Below are 21942 nucleotides of genomic sequence, written 5' to 3' on the forward strand. Positions count from 1 at the left end.
GCGCGAGCTGCACTGGCTTCCTGTAGTCTACCGAGTGCGTTTCAAGGTTTTGATTATGATCTTTAAAGCGCTTCATGGCACAGGGCCTAGTTACATGCAGGATCGCATCCTGCCCCATACATCCCTACGACCAATCCGCTCACACAGAGAGGGACTTCTTCGGGTGCCGTCCGCCAAACAGTGCCGGGGGGGCGACACCCAGGAGCAGAGCCTTCTCTGTGACGGGCCCAGCCCTGTGGAATGACCTCCCCCGTGACATCAGGACTACTTCCGATCTCCGCTCCTTCCGTGTACAGCTGAAGACCCACCTCTTTCAATTATCTGGCCTGGCTCAACCGTAAACTTTTCTTACTCCTCCTGACAGTTCTTTTAAATTTTAAAAACCTTAAATTTTAAATTGTGTTTTACAATTGGGGTATTTTTAATGGTGACTTTTAATTGTCCAATGTGATGTAATTTGTTACCTCCTCCGTGTATGTATGCCCTGTATATATGTATGTTTATGTGTTGTATATGTTTTATATGCTCCACTGTACGCCGCCCCGAGTCCTGTTTGGAAAGGGAGCGGCTAATAAATTTAAATTATTATTATTATTAACCTTCCCTAGGAATGGGAGGTTGGAAACTGGATGAAAATTGTCCAGGCAACTGGGATCCAGTGATGCTTTTTTAAGGAGAAGGCAAACCAGGGCTTGTTTAAAAGAATGCAGAAATGTCCCCTCCTCTAGTGATATATTAAACACTGCCTGAACCCACCTGCTAGTCGCCATTCTGAAGCCTTTCACCATCTAGAAGGGATAAGGATCTAACTAACAGATGGTGGCGTTGTATCAAGAGCCCTGTCCACTTCATCAGGGCCAATTGGATCAGACTATTCTCAGATAACAGGTAAGAACGCTCCCTGGGCATCTCACATAGACTTAAATTAATTAATTCCTGAAGAAAGTAGTTATGAGACATATTGTCTCTATCAGGAAAATGAAATTTATCTACAGCTTCTGTGATTTTTATCCCAAAGACATGAGAAAGACATGGAAAGGCATTGATTAGTCCAAGGCTGAGGGGCTTTGCTATAGTTACTAATTAAAGAGAATAAAGCAAGTAGAAAGTCCTTTAAAAGGAAACAATACTCTATGTTTTGTCATAGACTTACACTTATCTTTGTTCCATCATTATCCAAGTCTCTCTCTGGTAATAGCTCCACCTGTTGGGGAATGAATAACTGTTTTACATATTAAAGGTAAAAAGTTTCTTATGTAAAAAATAAATTCCATTACTTCTCATTTCAAATCACTCCAAATTGCAATCTATAGCACTGTAAAGCAAGAACATCTAACAATTATGGTATTCACAGGCTTTCAAGTGTGCTAAAATGCTGCTAATCTGTACCTTATTGAAAGATTGAGTCATTGCTTATATAACTAGACATATGGTACACTAAGTTAAAGTAGAATAAAATATGGATTAAAATATAAGAATGAAGACGTGGCATAAAAGGGACAGTTAGAAGCTTGCTTAAAGGTACAGGGAAATGTCATCAGCCTTCAACCACAACCTGTTCCAGCAAATGTCCCTATGTCAAAAGTCCAAAACCACAAGGTTCAATTAAAGTTGCTTACTTAAGTTAATGACACGTAGTCCATACCTGTAACAAAAGGAGAAGTAAGACCCCCATCTCCTTATAAGACTTTTTCCTCAAGGTAACCAATAAGAAATGAGTTAAGTATTTCCGTGTTACGCTGTCTTTGAGAATGTATAAGAATGCGTGCTTTGATAAAGAAGATTGTTCAGAATTTGCAATGTTAGCCATGTGCTAACTTTCTGAACTTGGCTGCCAAATAAACTCCTCCTGTATCCTGAGAAGTCTAAAGACCGTCATTTTCTGCAACAATTCTGGTGGCCATGGGCAGGACTTAGAGCAATATTTCGCTGAGGATGGAATGGACCGACCAGTGTCCCATTGAGGCCATTTCGCCTGTCTTCAGGCGCCACGGAGATCTTTCTTTGGAAGGGGGGCGACAACCTCTCTTGGGCATCCAGAGGACACCACCGATCCAAGAATCTGACCAGGATCAGGACAAGTTAATAAAAATTATGCTGGCTGAGAAAGAAGACAGGCAACTATCAAAAAAATGGTAGACCCACTCAGTTAGGAGTGGAAGAGTGGGCCCGATGACCCCCATGAGCCCGGGATAGCATCCCTTCCAAATGGAACCGGCATATCCTAATGAGGTTCTAGGTTTGTGTGGGAGGTTAATCTGCTGCAGTTCCTGTTGGTGACCGTGAACTCCGGGGCCGCAGGTCAGCAGAAAATGTGTTAAAAATAGAACATGGGGGAGGGGAACGTTCCTCGAAAGCCCCTCCAATGCATGTTGAAAAAAACTTTTAGAAAGTTTTAGTAAAGTCTCTGGCAGAGATATTATCCTCACCCCCATTATACAAGCCTCAAGGAGGAAAGAAAAAGAGAGTCTCAACGAAACATTTAGTTCCTGTCTGTTTTAACTTGCAAGGTTGTCCTTGATTATGTCTTTAAGTTTTTTTTTTGTTTTGTTAAAAAGAAAGAACAAACGGTCCCATTAGGGTGGCCAGGAGAAAGAAAACCAAAAAGGTTATCGAAGAGACAGATCAATTGGACCACAAACCTGGTCCAAGGGAGCAGTTGAGATAAAAAATCAAATTGCCCCTAAGGGAATTTTATTGCCAGAAGCTGAAGGGGAGCTACATAAGGTGTGGATATATGCTCCATTTTCAATGGCTGATTTATATAATTGGAAAAATCAAATTCCTGCTTATAGAGAAAATCCAGATGATATGCATGTCTTTGTTGCATCCATTTTTCTGAACTTATCAGTCTACTTGGGCATACAAAGTCTGATGGAAATTTTATTAACCCCAGAGAAAAGAAGGCTGGTGAAGGGAACCATGAATAAGTGTTTTCAGAAGCATCATGCAAAAGATCCAGACTGGACATGGTTACTGAAAGATTGGAAACCTAGTCCATTCAGCTGCAAAATTATTGGACCTTAGTTTTGTTAGGATTCAAACAAAAGTTAAGAATTTAGGGAAGGTCTATTAAATTCAACAGAAACAGGATGAAAATCCAGGTGAATTTTTAGAATGCATTTATCAAACCCTTAGGCAATATACCACATTAGATCCTGAGGTTGAAGAAAATAAGAGAATGGTCAATATGATCTTCATTGGTCACTCTGCAGATGACATTAGGGTTAAAAAAATTACAGAAGACAAAAAAAAAGGGGGGGAGCAGGAAAGGCATCTCTGAACTTGTGGAATGAGCATACAAAGCATAGATTAATTAGGGCTCAAAACCTCAAAGAAGAAGGAACTTCAAAAGGCAAGAGGAAACACATTTTTTCTTGCCAAGGCTCTTAGACAGAGTGGGAGGCCAGGGGACCTGCTGGAAGAATTGTCGAGAAAGTTGTTTGCAGGGATCGGTAGTTAGAGGCACACATGCTGTTGTTAATCAGGTTGCTGCAGCCTGTCTCTGTTGTGACAAAACAACCCAAAGACAGGATGGAAACTTCCTTTGGAAGTCCTTCTACAAGGCTCCCAGGTGCTCTGTGGCAAATAGATGTCCCCACAATTTTCCCAGAAAGTGAGATTTAGAGATCCCTTGGTTTTGTGTGTACTAAAAGACATTGTGCCAAGGTTTGGAATAGGGCCTCAGATTCTGGCCACCATCAAATGAATCAAGAGCCCCATCCAGATGCAAACGATATGTTAATGAAAGTCTCCATACATCTGGATCTTTATAAATTAGCCAGTGTCCGCTGGCAAATCCAAATTAGAAATGGAACACCCCAGGGCAGAGACAGGTATTAACAATCTAATGCTTAAGGAGATAGAACAACAGGCATAACTTCGAGCAAAAGTAAGAAATGTAGCAGGTCATAAAAAGTTAAAGCCTATTGAATGGGTAGATCTAGGTCAGTGATGGCAAATCTTTTTTGGCTCGCATGCCGTAAGTGGGGGGAGCGTAGGGGGGTAGTGTGTGGGCATGCCACACCCATAATGCAATGTGTGACACCCCCCCAGTGCGCATGCGCACACTACAAGCGCGACCCCAATTTTTTGCATGCTTTTTTTGCTCTCCCCAGGCTCCAGAGGCTTTATAAGAGCCTGGGGAGGGCAAAAACATCCTCCCCCACCCCCCCAGAAGCCTTCTGTAGGCTTGAGGGACCTTCAGGATGCTTCCCTGAAGCCTCCGGAGCAGTCAAAACAAACCTCTGAGCAAACCAGAAGTGACTTCCGGTTTGCTCGGAGGGTGTGTTGAAGTGACTTCCGGTTTGCTCGGAGGGTCGTTTTGAGCGCCCTGAAGGCTGGAGGGACCTTCAGGATGCTTCCTTGAAACCTTCGGAGCAGTCAAAATGACCCTCCAAGCAAACCTGAAGTCTGTTCCTGAACCTCCAGTTTGCCCGTAGGGCCGGTTTTTTGGACTCCAGAGGCTTCACGGAAGCCCATGAAGCCTCTGGAGGGCCTCCGGGGGGCGGGGAGGCTCTTTTCGCCCTCCCCAGGCTCCTATAAAGGCTCTAGAGCCGGGGGAGGGTGAAAAATGCCTTTAAAAAAGGGTGAACTCAGCTGGCCAGCGTGCACATGCATGCTGGCCAGCTGACAGGGCAGCACCTCGCGTGCCCTGACAAATGGCTCCGTGTGCCACCTGTGGCATGCATGTTTGCCTATGTTTGCCATCACTGACCTAGGTAATTGGACTTGATTAATTTGATGTAATGTCTGTTGAAATTCTTAGGTGTGTATCTATACTAATAACATGTAGAATTGAATGGCGTTGAATTGATTTTGATATGTTTTACCAGCTAGCAAAATAAGTAAGCTTCTCAGCTGGGGCTTGAAGCTGTGGGGAACGGTAGTTAGGATTTAAACTGCTCTCTGAGTTTTCCCACTGCTTGGAGAATGAGCCACAAGTTTCCCAAGGAAAGAAAATTGAAGATTTAAAGGGACAGACCCTCTCCCAGGCCTGAAAGTGTTGTTTCAGGGTACTTGTGCATGTAGGTCTGTGTGGCTTGAATAAAATGGAAATTGCTTGAAAGGTCTTTGTGAAAAGTAGAAGAAAGAAAGAAAGATGACAGGATGCAATGTAAAGCTGAATTGCTGACAGTTGCATTGTCAAATAATTCCAAAGCCCAAAGCAGAGGTCGATGTAATCGATGTAAGGAAAAAAGGCCACTGGCTACAAGAATGTCCCAAGACATGCTTGAATGCCCAGTTCCTCTTTTGGGTCATGATATTCTATGCAAAATGAGAGCTACACTGTCCTTTGAGGAAGATAAAATGGCCCTAATGATGAGGCACCCCCCAGATGAGATATGCGAGTAATGGTGGTTCAAGAATCCACCAGGCCATGCATATCATCATGCACCTATAATTATACAAGTAAAGCCTCTAGCCATGCCTGTTCGCCTACGCCTTCTTCACCATCTCAAATACTTAGAGACAGCAAAAAACTGTTTGCTTTTGAGTAGGAAAGACCCAGTAACAGGTCAAAAGAGGCAGTTTGCTTGGACTAGGTTTCCCCAAGGATTTAAAAATTCACCTACCTTTTGGGAGAAGCCTTGGCCTCAGACCTAGAAAATTTCCAGCCTTGCAAAGATGGAGATGTGCTACTCCAATATCTAGATAATATCTCAGTAACCGAACAGATGAAGGAGATTTGTTGAAAAAAAATACCAATCAATCAATTGCTTCATCTATTAATGGGCAAGGGACATTGTGCCCCAAGACAAAAAGCTCAGTTGGAAAAGCCCCAAGTTAAATACTACACCATAAGTCGAGGATATAGGGCAATAGGACATGAGCAAAAAGAAGCTGTGTGCCAAATTGCGGAACCCATGACCAGGAAAGAGTTGCGAGGATTCTTAGGTGCCGCAGGATATTGCAGAATTTGGATTCCAAATTTTGCTCTTTTGGCCAAACCTTTGTATATCTCCACAAAGGAACCCTTCATTTGGGGGCTGGAACAAAAATGGGCTTTTGAAACCCTAAAAACAGAATTATCTCAAGGTCCGGAAATGGCGCTCCCCAATTTAGAAAAACCTTTTAATCTCTTTGTGGATTCAAAAGGCAACATTGCTCTGGGAGTCCTGATGCAGGAAAAGGGAAGTTGGCAGCAACCTGTGGCTTATCTATCTAAACAACTGGACTGTGATGCAAAAGGCTGGCCACATTGCTTAAAGATTTTAGCCACCACAGCTCTCCTAATGGAAGAAGCTAATAAATTAACTTTTGGACAGCCTACCACTATTTACACCAGCTACGCAATTCAAGGAATTTTAGAAACGAAGGGACATTTATGGTTAACAATCTCTAGAATTTATAAATATCAGGCACTCTTGACTCAAAATCTACAAGTGACCTTGAAGCAAACAAATGCCCTAAATCCTGCCACCCTTTTGCCAATACCAGGACCCGAAATTGAACATAATTGTATGCGAACCATTGAGAGTCAGTTCTCATGCAGACCAGACTTAATAAACATGCCATTGAAATCTGCAGACTATAACTTGTTCACTGATGGATCAAGCTTCATTACTATGGAGAACATTATGCTGGCTATGTGGTAATCTCTCTTGCCCAAGTCTTTGAGAGTGGACCTCTCCCAAAAGGCACTAGTGCCCAAGTAGCAGAATTAATCCATGCATTAGAGAGTGCAAAGAATGAAAGAGTGAACATCTGAACTGACTCTGTGTGCCTTCCTTACTTTGCATATCAATACTGCTGATTATAGGGAAAGAGGTCTTTTAACAGCCTCAGGAAAGAAATTAAGCAAATGTGTGAATCGCACTGTTAAGGAAAAGATAAGGTGTGTTTTGAAAGCCATCTTAAATGGGTAGATGCCTTACCCCTAGCTCTCTGGTCTGTGAGATGTACTCCATGTAAAGAACTTAAATTATCTCCGTTTGGACGGCCACCGGTTATAAGCCATAATTTGAAAAATCATATAAGGGACCTAGGACAGCTGGGGTCCTCATGGGTGAATCAAATGGTGAGAGAATTGAATAAGTAAATACAAGAAATCCAACAGTATTGTGTCTCCCTTACCCCACCATTTTAACAACTTTCAGTCATAATATTCATGTGGGGGACAGGGTGTGGGTAAAACACTGGAAGGGGGAGAACTTGAAACCTAGATGGAAGGTCCCGTATAGTGTAGTTATGTGTTCTCCACTTGCAGTAAAAGTTTTAGAATCCAAGTTTTGGATTCACTGGACTCGAATTAAGCCAGCTGCTGATGAGTATTGGGAGGCAGACCAGGATGAAATCCGTTGCCTAGTGATATGCTAAAAGAAACGCCCCCTAAAAATTGCCCTACTGGCAATGGGTAGAATATACGGGGCAGAAGAGGCCCTACTGAAGTCATCCCCTGGAAACTACTTCTCGACGTATGGCTGAAGATCTGGAGGAGGAAGACAATGTTCCATTTATTAGATATAAGATGTATTAGAAAGTTTGAGCACCTGTCAGGAAATGGCAAGCCAAGTATTCATAGTCATAACTGTACTATCTCTCGCTTTAGTGAATGTACTTATTTGTTGTATTGCATATTCATCCCTCAGGAATTGTCCCCTCCAAAGGAAGACAGGTGCTGAGGCTAAGATCATTAATTGTAATCAAGAGGAAAACGAATCATCTGATGACACTTATGTTTGAGGAACCATGGGAATGGGTTCTTTGCAGTATAATAGGAGTTTTCGGATTGTGGGTGATATGTTTAACAAATAAGATTTCGTTTTGTGGATTGCCCAAAGCTGATATTGCCATTCCTTAAACTATATATAACTCCTCCCTGATGCGGTGATTCAGTAGGCTAAAAGAATTGTATTAGGAGAAGTTTTGTGTGAGGGACAATTATGAGCCTTTTGTGGCTCTGGCTGTTATTGGCAATGAGCTTGTTAAGTGATAACGTCTTGAATAGTAGTTCCCAATGTTGCAAAAATACCCGAGCACTCCCCCTTGCTCTTGAAGAAAGATCCGAGGATGTTAAAAATCCTGGAGAACAGGGTGGAATCAAGTTACAGGATGTGGAATAGGTCCGCTCCCACCAACGGTGCATCATTTATGCTTGGGGATGGAACCGTAAGCCAATCCCAACACCTAAAGTCAATTATCTGACAAACCCTGTAAGAAAAAGGGCAAAGCATAGGGAAAACAGACCCCTGCAACAATTGAGAAAAGGGGACTAGATGTTAAGAGTGCTGGAGTTAGGTCAAAGCTTAATCAATCAGTCTGACCCTGCCCTGGGTCCAAAATACTGGTTGTGTCTGTCTGCTGGACCTTTACCTTATTATGGTGTTTCAGTTGAGCCAGATCTTTGGAAAAACAACAAAAACTACAACAACAACAAAGCTATGATAGTCTTTGACAAGGGAGGTAGATGGGGAACCAAAATGGCAGAAGCCCAGCTACATGGCGATCTGTATGATGCACTTAAAAGACTGGGGATGAACCGTCTCCCCATTGTTGGCCCCATAGCAGTTGGTATAGAAATTATAGGGTCACCCTCCTTGTGCATCAAACAATATCAGGAACCTGGCATTTCTGTGGGGTGACTATCAGAGGAAGAATGCCTATCTGAAATGTACCTTGCCCCCAGGAAAACCCTTGTAGACGTGAAATTAACTCGCAGCATGTCTCCCTCTGCTCACAAGCTCTTCCAACAGAAAGTCACTTTCTCTCTCCCACCTCCACTTGCTTTTAACCGATGGGAGGGGAATCTGACTATTGGAAGATGCTCAAGGCCATTCCAACCACCCCAACTTCCCGTTTGGCTTTCAATACAATCCACTATGGGAGTTTTTGTTTACTTTCCCCCTGGAAATGCCAGTTCTCAATATCTCTTTGAAAGACCAATCTTCAGGAATAAGCTAACGGACCCTAATCAAAAAGTTCCATTACAGCCCCTGACTGGTATGCTCCTAGCAGGAACCATACAAGTCTGGACTAATGAAGGGAACCTCTGAGCCCATGTCTTCTCCATGAACATCAGCATATGTGTAGGAGAAAATGGAGTTTTCTTTCTATGTGGAAGACATGCCTATCTGTGCTTGCCCACTAATTGGACTGGCACATGCACCCTAGTACACTTCCTCTCCAAAATGGGGGGTGATAAGTGGGGAACAGGTCCTCATGGGACATGTCCAGAAAAGAGTGCCGCTCCTACTTCCATTATTAGCAATCTTGGGAATAGGGACAGCCGTTGGAACCGGTGTAGGTGGAATGACCCATTCCATTACACAATTCAGGCAACTGTTGGAAGTATTCCAAGAAAGCCTGAACCAAATGGCTGGCGCCTTGGTTGAAGTCCAGGACCAGATAAATTCCTTGGCAGCCATAATGTTACAGAACCGGCGTGCCATAGATCTTTTAACTGTTGAAAAGGGTGGGCTATGTGTATTCCTGGGAGAAGATTGTTATTTCTATATGAATAGATCTGGAGCAGTTCGGGGGGTGGTCCAAGAACTATGAGATCGAGCTTCCTCTATTGGTCAAAAAGTACAAGGAACAGATGTGTGGTTCTCTTGGCTACCGGAAACAGGCTGGATCAAGCAAATGCTATTTCTTTTATTATATGGAATTGCAAGTTTAGCCTTCCTCCCTTGCATAATACCCTTACTTAAACAACTCGTTATGAGGTCTGTAAAAGAAATACGGGCTGAAAAGGAGTTAATGTTAATGGAAAGCCTAATCCCACATACTCTCAAGGAAGATGATATTCAAATTGCACTCTTAGAAATAAGGAAAGTGATTTTGGAAGATGAGCCCTAAGATGTGTATTGCTTGTATCATTGCTTTTTTGCTGTTCTGTATCCTGCATGCTTATATTGTTAATCTAAGAGGCTAGACTCAACTGTGGGCCTTAATAGAGTCTAGAAGAGGGGATAAAGTAGAATAAAATATGGATTAAAATATAAGAATGAAGACATGGCATAAAAGGGACAGTTAGAAGCTTGCTTAAAGGTACAGGGAAATGTCATCAGCCTTCAACCACAACATGTTTCAGCAAACGTCCCTATGTCAAAAGTCCAAAACCACAAGGTTCAATTAAAGTTCGTTAATGACACGTAGTCCATACCTGTAACAAAAGGAGAAGTAAGACCCCCATCTCCTTAAAGCCTTTTTCCTAAAGGTAACCAATAAGAAATGAATTAAGTGTTTCCGTGTTACGCTGTCTTTGAGAATGTATAAGAATGCGTGCTTTGATAAAGAAGATTGTTCAGAATTTGCAATGTTAGCCATGTGCTAACTTTCTGAACCTGGCTGCCAAATAAACTCCTCCTATATCCTGAGAAGTCTAAAGACTGTCATTTTCTGCAACAAAGTGACTGCATAGTATCCATATGAAATCATAGTGAGAATCTGCTATGGTTCAGTCTAACATGTCTCACCTATTTTCTACACCTGCTTTTCCTACTTGTTGCATAATGTGATAATGGCTTTTATTCTAAACATTGTTATGAATGTGTTTGCCATTTCATAGTTAGGGGGTTACTTTGCTCTAGTAGTTACAGCAAAGTAGAGGTAGTCTACTATTAAAAATCTGATGGTAATTGGCAATAACCACACCTGTTGATTACTATGGGCATTAGAGTATCTACTCACTTGCATAAAAGAATGTTGCTTCAAAGAATGTCCTTACCTCATCCCAGGACTAGCAGAACTCATTCATGTCCATATTCTCTTAAATAACTACATTGGTTAATTAAGCCACACTGATCCACCACAAAAGATCATGGTCCATAAACATCAGAGAAGAGGTCTTCATCCTGCAGTAGCTTAATTTATATCCTCATGAAGGTTCTTCCATTTTTTTCTTTTCAGTGCTATTATTGTGACCAATCTAGTTTACCAATATTTTTAAACTAGACCTGCAGATTAGGTAATAAACAAAACAAAGCAAAACAAAATCTCTGAAATACATGGCAAAGATTTGTCTGGGGAGATAGATCCAAAGAATGATCTGGCTGGAGCCAAGCACTTCCTATAATTACCAGGCACATGCTGTGAGCTGACATGTTTACTCCACTAGAATTACTTTTATGAACAATTCAGAGAGAAGGAGAAAATAAGTTTATTATATTGTTGTGAATTTATCAGTGTGCATGTGAGATACAGAACTGATTCTGCACTTTACTGATAGATGAATAAGTAATAATAAGTATTCAGTATAGAGTTTATTTCAGTTTACCCTAATATGAAACAAATGTATAACCTCAATCCATTCCTCATCATTACCACTTAAAATAAAATTAAAAAAATCTTGAATCCTGAGGCTGAACAGATAGGTCTGGAAATAGTTTGAAAGGATCCACTATAATCTGGATCTAATCTGGAATCCACAGGAATATTTTAAAAGTCCAGATAATATCCTGTATATAAAATTAATTTTATGGAATAATTTACAACATAGCAATAGCGCTTAGACTTATATACCACTTGATAGTGCTTTGCAGCCCTCTCTAAGTGGTTTACAGAGTTAGCATATTGCACTCAACAATCTGGGTCCTCATTTTACCCACCTCGGAAGGATGGAAGGCTGAGTCAACCTTGAGCCTGGTGAGATTTGATCTGCCAAACTGCTGGCAGCCGGTGATCAGCAGATGTAGCCTGCAGTACTGCACTCCAATCACTGCACCATTGCAACTCAGTGCCATTCAACATGCTTGAATGGCACTGACCATAATTAATTCTAGATTAAAATTTTAATTTAAGAGGATTGTAATGAATAGATAAACATCTATGGAGATTCTCAGTCATTCAGATAATGGTTGTCACAGAGGTGCTTTATCAAAATGCAACTGGACTTTGTTTTTCCTTTAAGATGTTTCACTTCTCATCCAAGAAGCTTCTGTACTATATCTTCCTTTGAAGTATTAATAGAATTTATCCAAAAATCAAGGGGTTTTTTTTGAGGAAGACAACCATTTTCAGCTCACTACTGATAGCAAAAGCCATTCCTCATTACTTTGCAGGTAATCCTTGACTTATAACAGTCCATTTAGTGACTGTTCAAAGTTAAAATGATTGTCAGATCCCTATCGTGATACTGCCATATCCTGTGGGGAGGGGGGGGGCTTGGATCATTTATTACCCTCTTCTTGTTTTCCTACACATCCTGCAACCCCTTAGTTTATAATTCTAGCTCTAACCCTATCTGCCCTGTGCTTTGATTTACTGTTGGGGAATGTGTAAAGGGGGAGAGCTACCTGGCTTTTCTCAGTTCTGAAACCTCCAGAGAGAAGTGCCTGGGAACAGTCCCTTATCTCCTTCCCAGGATGTCCTTCTTCACAACATCTTCACACCTGTGGATTGGCTCATTAAACATCAGACTGAGGGAAGGGGTTTCTAACTCCTTTATCCTAACAGAATTGCCTAAGGGAACCTTAGAGCCTGCTTTGCTTTTGTCTTGCAATCACTTCCTTTCAATAAAAGGTTTGTACTTTCTTGATTTGGGAAGTAGAGGCAGGACCTTACATAAAGCAGACTCTGCAAAAGTGCTCAACCTGGAGAAGCAAACGCATTCTACCAAGGGGACCCTGCACACAATGTCCAAGGAAAGCAGTGAGCAAGAGAAGGAGAATGCTGGGTAAACCTCCACCACCACTCAGCCAATAGCCAGCTCCTTCTGCCCTATCGAAGACATCAAAGCCAACTTGGAGTCCCCCATGAAGCCCAGATGGTTAATCGGAATGGGGAGGAAGGACAACTGAGATGGAGGAAGCCAAGGAGTCACTCTCACCCAGGCCAATTGACAACTGGGTTGGAAAAATGGGCTGAAAGCCAATCGAAAAACCAGGCAGAGATGACTGCCTCAAGAAAGATGTTAGGGGTTTGGGATGGAGGCTCTTAAAAACCTCAGAACCAGGAGGGATTATATCAACACTAGAGAGTGGGCAAGGTGGCAGCAACAGCAGCAGCCAATGAGGCCTGGATCACTGCTCCAGATCCATCAGCAGCAGGCCAAGCAGATGTGTCAGGGGGAAAGCAGCAATCCAGCCCACCACATGCAGCACTAGCTCTTGCAATCATGCCTGGCAAACCCAGATTATCCCGGAGTGAAGTATGATGGCAACCCACAGCAACTGGGTTTTTTCCTGGCACATATCCTCACGTACAGGTGGGGGTACAGGAGAGATTTCCAGACCCAGGGTGTTCAGGTTGAGCCTTAGCCTTGGAAGAGGCAGCTGTCCATTGGATGGTGTCCCTCCACAATGCAGATGCCCCTGAACTGTGGAACTTCAACTGATTCATGATGGCTCTCTGCTGCTGATTTGAAGACCCCTTGGCAGACTACAAAGCTTGTGATTGCATCAGAAGCATGAAACAGGGGTGCAGGCCAGTAGCTGAATACACTGAACAATTCTGAGACCTTGCCTGCAGAATGGACTGGTTGGAAGATATCCTCATGAGCTGGTTCAAAGATAGCCAGAATGACAACCTCTACCATGCCTGCCTGGCTTGAGCGTCCCCAGACCACTTGCATGACTGGTACTTCCTGGCCAAAGTGGAGATTGATATGGCCATAAACCAGTACCAAGGGGGAAGAGCCTGGTTGAGAGCCAGTCGAGAGCCGGTCAAGCTGCAAACCCCCTTGGCACTGAGCTCATCTGCCTGCTTCAAATGCAGAAAGGAGGGGCACTGTGCAGTTGAATGTCATTCAAAAACACTTAAAAGCCAGAATGCCTGTCTAGAGAAAACAAACTCACGAGGAAAAGACACCACACTGAGAAGTGGAGAATCCTTACCCCTCAAAATTGGGGGAAGGAACTCCAGCATCACTTGGGGAGAACCAGTCACATACAAGAATGACCCTGAAGATGACTCACTGGTAAGTGAACCAATTGATCCTCTCACCCTGCCCCTAAGACTATTCATCCCTGGGGGTGGGTGGGGAGAAGAGTGAAAATCTCAGCTCTCCGGGATTCAGGGTGCACCCGGTGTTTGATTAGCTCAACCCTGGTGGGAAAATTGGACATACACTTGCAGAACTTAAACCCCCCATCGCATTTTGCAAGTTAGATGAGTCAGTCGCAGGGGGAACTGGCCATTTTTGCCACAGAACCCATGGACATAGCAATGGGCACTCATGATGAGAGACTCAATTTCATTGTGGCACCTGGAATGGAATGGCCACTAGTCCTGGGACTCACCTGGCTAAGGAAATGGAACCTCAGAATAAACTGGCAGCAAGGAACCCTAAGGTTACAATGGGGAGTGACCAGACCAGATGGCCAAAGGGAGGAACTGGGAGGAAATCCAAAGAAAGAAATAGCTGTGGCCAGGAGAGCCACACCAATACAGGGCATTCCCAAGGAATATAACAATTTAGCTGAAGTGTTCAGCAAAGAGGATTCCAATGAGCTCCCCCACCGCACTGTCCCACAGACTGTGCCATTGAGATCCTCCCAGGCACTAAAATGCCAAAGCCCAAGATGTATAGCATGTCCCCAGAGAACTCAAGGCATTGAGGATCTTCATTGATATTAACCTGGCTAGGCAATTCATCAAACCAATATAACAAATATTGTCGCTCCAGTGTTATTCCAAGAAAAGAAAGATGGGCCTTTGCACTTATGCATGGATTTTAGAAATGTGAACACTATAAGCATAGAGAACATGTATTCTCTTCCCCTCATGAAGGACATGTTAGCCCACTTATCCAAGGGGAAAATCTTTTCAAAACTGGACCTAAGAGAGGCTTACTACTGAATGAGGATTAGGCAAGGGGACAATTGGAAAACAGCTTTTAACACCCCCTTGGGGTGTTACCAATTCAAAATGCTTCCATTTGAACTGCAAGGTGCTCCCACTCTGTTTATGCAACACATAAAGGAGATGCTCCATGATCACCTATATAAAGGGGTTCTGGTGTATTTAGATGATATTTTAATATACACCAAAACAAAAATGAAGCATGAAAAACATGTCTGGGCAATCCTAAACAAGCTCTGCACCACTAAGCTTTGTGCAAAACTGTGTAAATGTGAGTTCCACAAGGATAAAATAGACTACCTGGGATAGCAGATATCTCATGAGGGCATGGAGATGGACCCAGGGAAAGTACAAGCAGTGATTGATTGGGCAAGCAACTGCAGAGTTTTCTGGAATTTGCAAACGTCTATTGACAATTTATCCCGACTTTCACACAAATTGCACTCCCCATTACTAATCTTTTGAAAACAAAAGGGGGAGATAAGCCAAAGCTGAGGAAATCCTTAAATTGGACAATGGAATGCCAGGCAGCATTTGAGAAATTGAAACAATGATTTCAGCTGAGACAATTTTGAAGCACCCAGACCCAGAAAAACCTTTTATCATACAGGGAGATGCCAGCAATGAGGCTGTCGAGACAGTCCTACTCCAAGAAAACAAACAGGGCCAACTACAACCCTGCACGTACACCTCTAAAAACAAACAAACACTGAACAGAGATGAACCTAGGAGAAAGAGGCATATGCAGTGCGATGGGCTCTCCTTACCTGGCGACATTTCCTAGAGGGGAACAAAATCCCCTTCGAAGTGTGGACTGATCATAAGAATCTGGAAGCTCTTAAGACCCCATGGAAACTCCCCAAAACAGGTGTGCTGGGTTCAATATTTTAAATGTTTCGACTTCAGCCTCAAATAATTTCCTGGGGAATATTTTCTAGCAGATGCATTGCCTAGAAAAGCACAGTATAATATCCAAAAGCCCAAGGTGATCAAACCCCTTCTCCCAGCATCCCAGCTAGCAGCCAAGGTGATAACCAGGGCACAAGCTAAAAAAGATCCCCTAGTGCACAATGCCATCTTATAGGTATTCAAACAAGTCCTACTAAATGACGAATCATTCCAAGCAAATAAAAATACCAGTTTACTTACAGATGACATGGCTTGGTTGGGGGGTAAATTATACGTTCAGCTAGCCAGAGGTACCCCTAATGAAAATATTCCACAATTCCAAACTGGCTGGTCATTTTGGCTTCATGAAATCCTTGCACCTTATTAAAAGACAGTTCTGGTGACCATCTCTCAAGAAGGACATAGAAAGCTACATTGCCAGTTGCCCTGCTTCAGCAGCAGCAAAAAGGAGGCAGGAAAAAACCCTGGGACTCTTATAACCCGTAGCCGAGCCTTCAGCATCCTGGAGAGAGATTATTATGGATTTTATTGTAAAGCTACCCAAAAGCAGGGGTAACACTGTCATTTGGGTTGTAATGAACCTGTTTTCCAAGCAGGCCCATTTTATCCCCTGCCAAAGTACCCCCATTGCCAAGGCACTTGCCAAAATGTTCCTACAGCACATTTATCAACTGCATGCCCCCCCCCCCCCAAGAATAATATCTGATCAGGGGGTTCAGTTCACTTCAAAGTTCTGGAAAGCTTTTCTGGGTCTCCTAGGTACTGGCCACTGCCTAAGATGCTCCCATTATCTCCACACTAATGGATTGATAGAATGTTTGAACAGCATTCTAGAACAATGTTTGAGATATTTTATTAATTATCAGCAAGATAACTGGACAGACCTCCTGCCTTTTGCAGAAGTGGTATACAATAACCTCATTTCGAGTTGCAACAGGCCAGGATTTCACCCCAATGCTAGAACTACCAATAGAGGAACCAACCATACCCTCCCCTAAGGAGTGGATACAAGAACTGCAAAATACCTGGCCAGTAGTAAGATTGCCTTTGAGTGAGGCCAGGGCTGCTTTTAAAGCTCAGACTGACAAAAAAAGAACAGAGCCAAAACCTTTTAAAAATAGGGGGAAAGGTCTACTTAGCCACCAAGTTCCTACAATCCTTGCAACCCTCCAAAAAGTTGGGACCTAAATTCAGACAACTAGGATCATTAACACAGTGACAGTGGAATTACTCCTCTCCCAAAACACTTAGGCAAGTCCACTCAGTGTTTCATTGCAGCCTGCTGAAGCCAGAAATCACCTTTCCTCTAAGGCCACCTGCAGACATTCTTCCAGCCCCTATCAAAATTGAAAGAGAAAAACACTTTAAGATCAAAGAAATCCTAGACTCATACACACACCAAAGCTCCACACAATATCTAGTATTTAACCCCCTCCCAGAATGAGTGGGTAGCTAAAAAAAATCATGAAAAAGTTCCACTTGCAATACCCTGCCAAATCCAAATAACTAATTATGTTGTTTCTCTTGGGGTTTCTTTATAGGTGGACCCCTCATTTTTCTAGGGAGGGCTCTTTATAACAGTCCATTTAGTGACTGTTCAAAATTACAACGACTGTCAGATCTCTATCGTTATACCGCCATATCCTGTGGGGAGGGGGGGCTTGGATCATTTATTACCCTCTTTTTGTTTTCCTACACATCCTGCAACCCCTTAGTTTATAACTCTAGCTCTGACACCTATCTGCCCTGTGCTTTGATTTACCATTGGGGAATGTGTAAAGGGGGAGAGCCACCTGGCTTTTCTCAGTTCTGAAACCTCCAGAGAGAAGTGCCTGGGAACAGTCCCTTATCTCCTTCCCAGGATGTCCTTCTTCACAACATCTTCACACCTGTGGATTGGCTCATTAAACATTGGACTGAGTGGAGCGGTTTCTAACTCCTTTATCCTAACAGAATTGCCTAAGGGAACCTTAGAGCCTGCTTTGCTTTTGTCTTGCAATCACTTCCTTTCAATAAAAGGTTTTTTTTTTGAAATGCTGCTGTTTCAAGAGTCTGTACTTTCTTGATTTGGGGAGTAGAGGCAGGACCTTACAATGACATTGAAAAAAGTGACTTATGACCATTTTTCACAGTTATGACCTTTGTATTATCCACATGATCATGTGATGAAAATTCAGATACTTGACAACTGGTTCATATTTATGAACATTGCTCTGTCCCAAGTTCATGTGATCTCCTTTTGCAAACTTTTGACAAGCAAAGATAATGGGCAAGTCAGATTCACTTAACAACCAAGTTACTTGGTTATGTGATTCACATAACAACTGTGACTAGAAAGGTCATAAAATGGGGCAAAACTCACTTAACAAATGTCTCACTTAACAATTGAAATTTTGGGGTCAGTTGCAGTCGTAAGTCGAGGATTTCCTGTAGTTAGCTAGATAATTTGATTAGCTACCTCTTGCTTTGATGATATTAATGAATTCTGAAACTGTCTGGATATAACAAAGACATTGCAGAGAGGAGTATATTGAATCTGAAAGATGAAAACATGTATTTTCTACTCTGTTTCAACATAAGAAATAAAACTGACACGTAATCTATTAAGTTCTTTCTATTATTATATGCTTTGTATTGATCAAATTTAACTCCTTTAAGAGTCTACATTTTTTACTCATGCTTAGAAATAATAAGTCTTTTAAAGCCTGTTAGCAATTAAATAAAATTCTATTCCTTGGGTTTATCTCTTGCTCAGATCATTTTTTTAAAATTCTCCTAGTAAGTGAGTATATTACATTTCTGGGGAAAACCAGGTCTGTTCCCTGAATCTTTACTTTCTAGTTGCTTGTACCTGAGCATCCATCACCTCAGCTCCAGCTTCTTGGTCCTCAATTGCCTTCAGAAACCACCACTGTATTTCCAGGTACACTGAGGCAGAGCCACTCTGGAATGCACAAGACATCTCCACATTCTGCCCCTCAGTGGCTGTGATATTCTGAGGAAATTCAGTAAATTTGGCTGGAAAAGAAAAGCAGGTTTCATTAGGATTCTTTCTCTCTTTCTCTGTCTTTACTTCCCCTTTCTATTCATTTCCATGGTTTCCCTTTTGGGGAATATGGTCTTATACAGATTTACATGGGAATAAATTCACCAAGATCATATTTATAAGTGATCATGCAGGAGATTGTGTATGTACCCGATTAGTTGATTGAATAGGACTTAAACCCAACTAAGCACTCTTAGGATTGCAGTACTGTATTTCCCAATTTTGTATGGAAGGTAATATGTCAATATTTTTCCTTAGGCATTACTGAAATATATCAAGCAATCAAAAACTTTCTTTTTCATATATTTACCTATTAAGGATTAAGTAATTATCAGAATAGCACGATTCTCTCTTTTCTATTTTTTAAAACAAGATTTAAAAAGTGTGTTAAGGCATTTATTTGTTATAAAAATTCCTGTGGTTGGATCCTACTTAATATCATTCTCAATTTTGTTTGAAATAGCACATTAAATAAAAAGTAGATAATATTTTAGTTTAGAAGATTCAAACACTCGAAATACTTTGCTTCATTAGTTCAGTCCCAGCACTCCAGTATGGCTATCTCTTTGAAAAACACAAAATAAAGAACATGTTTCTTAATACATATGTCAGAGAAAAATCGCCATAGGCCCATTATATTCCAACAGGAATATTGGTAAAGTAATCTGTTCAATTAAGCCACCACACATCTTGCTTTCAGTTTTCAGACAGCAAGCACCAGTTTGACCACTTCATTCCTGTGATATTACAGATTCACAGTTGACATGTTGAAAAGTCTTCCATAATAACTTACACATATGTGCTAGATTATATCCGGTGGCTCATTGCTGTGTCATTGGAGAAAATTCGTGATTGCTTTTCACTTTTTAAAATAGTTAAATTGCAAACAGCCACAGGTACCCCCCCTCTCTCTCTTCCCTCTCCTTCCTCCCTCTCTTTCCTTTGAAAAGACTATCTCCCTCCCAATCATTCGCTAGTATAAAAACTCATTGCTTGTAAAAAAAAAAATATTCCTGCTGGCTGCTATTCCCTCACTCCTGCCCCATCTCTGTCTAAGGTGTAACTAACAAATAAGCTAAAAATTGCTAACGGCATTTCCGATTATCTGTATGGTATTTGGAGGAGTACCCTGATACGATTTCTCTCTATGGTACTGAAATCTACACTGCAGCCTTTAAGTCTCAAACAACTGGATGGATTCTGCAGAGCAGGGGCTACTTGGAATGCAGATGGTGCCTTTGTCAGAACGGCTTGGGCCAGAAAACGGAGTGGTCTTTGTAGAAATACACACAGAAGCCAAGGTTTGAGAACTTGAACATAGGATTATAGGAGAAAACAGAAGAGAAGGAGGGGATAGAGGAGAGATTGATGTTTTAAAAGGACTATACTATTCAAAGCAGGAAAACAAATTCACTTTCCCACATGCTCCAGGATCCTGAATTCTGAACAGAAGGTTTGGAAAATTACATACATAACCTCTTTGTTTTGAAAACAAACCAACAATCTCTTTTTAAATAAAAGCACTGCTCAGATATGAACAGCAATACACATATATAAGATTTCTGTGCTATCTTTGTGTCTGGAAATGGAATACACATATTTATATTGTACTCACTTCTGGTGAACATATTCACCCCTTTTTAATGGTCCTTTAAAATAAGATTTAAACAAGGAGATACAAGGAGTGCTTACTTCAATATGCCCCCAATATTCTTTTTCTCTCTACCAGATAAATGGTGGCTCTTACCTTGAGAAGAAAGTCCTTGCTGGATGTACAATACTGTGAAGACATGGAATCCAACATAAGCCCAAAAGATGCCCATGATTCCAAAGCGAGAGGGGATCAGAAAGTCACATCAGGTAATGCCAGAGAGCCACACAATCACACAAGAAAAGGAAGGGCAAAGAAAAATGGGATTGGACACCAGAGCCCCAATTGTAACACTGCCAGTGTTCTCCTGGAAAAACTGGAAAGGGGAAGACCAGCTTCAGAGGGATCTGGTAAAAAGAGGGAGAGGAAAAAGGAGACAGAAAAACAAACAGAGACTAATTGCTCAGATGCCAGATGTCCAGATCCAGTCTTCCTTAAATTTGGAAACGGATTCTTCAGAGCACCTTTCGTTGCTGCAACTTGACAGTTCAATCAGCCCCTGCTGCTAAACACTGCGTGATGAGTGCCCTCTCTAAACACTGTGCCAGCTTGAAAAAATAGGGAGGGAGATGAGAGCCTGGTGTTGTTTGTCGCACTTCAACTTTCCCCCTTCTTTGCCTCTCAGCTGTGCTGATGGCTTTAACGCTGGCTTCTCACTAGCGCTGTCTCTGTTTGTCTGTTTCTGTCTCTGTCTCTCTCTGTCTCCCCTCCCTCCTCGCTGTCTATGGTGCTGAAACAAACATGAGGACGAAGCATATAATGGGGGATCATTGCAGAGGGCACAAGCATTGATTGCATTGATGGGGGGATTTTCTGCACCCCTCCCATCCTAAACTGAGGTTTCGATGCGGCAGTTTCATTGATGAATCTCTTTCCATTTTTTTTCTTTCTCCCTCTCTTCTGCACGCACACCAGAGGGGATATAATTAAAGAGCTAACTGTATTTTCTTCTGCTGCTTTTGTGTTATATGTTTCATATTGTAAGCTCTGATATATCACAATGGTGGCAGAAAATAATTTTACAACCTTGCTTATGAAGTCAGAATCCTGATACAAAACAGAGTGCCTCTTAGGAATTATTTTCAGTATCCCTTTTTGAATATTCCTAGGTTATAAAAAGTTGGTTAAAATTATAGAAGGGTGATTGACTTTTTTCATGACATTTTACATTTTTATATTTTTCAAACATATCTTCTGAGTGAAAAATAATTTGAATTCTGACTGTGACTTTCTGAATTGTATTTTCATATACCAATACTAACTGGTGCGGTGGTTCAGTGGTAAAGATGCTGAGCTTGTCAACTGGAAAACTGATAGTCTGGGTTCAAGACCTGAATGCTGCACAATGGGCTGAGCTCCAGTTACTCGCCCCAATTCCTGCCAACCTAGCAATTTTGCTACTCATATTTGCTAAGCATGCAAATGTGAGTAGAAAAATAGGTACAATTTCAGTGGGAAGTTTACAGCATTCCATGTGCCTCATCTTATAGTCATGTCCTCAGAAATATCTTCAGACAACACTGGCTCCCTCGGCCAAGAAAAGGAGATGAGTACTGCCCCCTAGTCTCAGAAATGACTGGAAGGGGAAAGC

General features: G+C 41.9%; 1 protein-coding gene across 3 annotated transcripts in view; it reads right to left on the reverse strand.

Annotated features, from left to right (window-relative positions):
* VSTM2A (V-set and transmembrane domain containing 2A) overlaps positions 1-20904 on the reverse strand; it is a 48970-nt gene extending 28066 nt beyond the window's left edge. For all 3 annotated transcript variants that reach the window (XM_081971858.1, XM_081971859.1, XM_081971860.1), the window contains exons 1-3: positions 20448-20904; positions 18506-18672; positions 1154-1204 (exon numbers count right to left, since the gene is read on the reverse strand). In XM_081971858.1, coding sequence (XP_081827984.1) covers positions 1154-1204; positions 18506-18672; positions 20448-20523 — 294 coding nt within the window. In that variant the 5' untranslated portion in view covers positions 20524-20904. The remainder of the gene's footprint in view (positions 1-1153; positions 1205-18505; positions 18673-20447) is intronic.
* Between the last annotated feature and the right edge of the window lie 1038 nt (positions 20905-21942).

This window comes from Natrix helvetica (assembly GCF_964273705.1).
Source record: "Natrix helvetica genome assembly, contig: HAP1_SCAFFOLD_247, whole genome shotgun sequence".
NCBI classification, from domain to species: Eukaryota; Metazoa; Chordata; class Lepidosauria; order Squamata; family Natricidae; genus Natrix; species Natrix helvetica.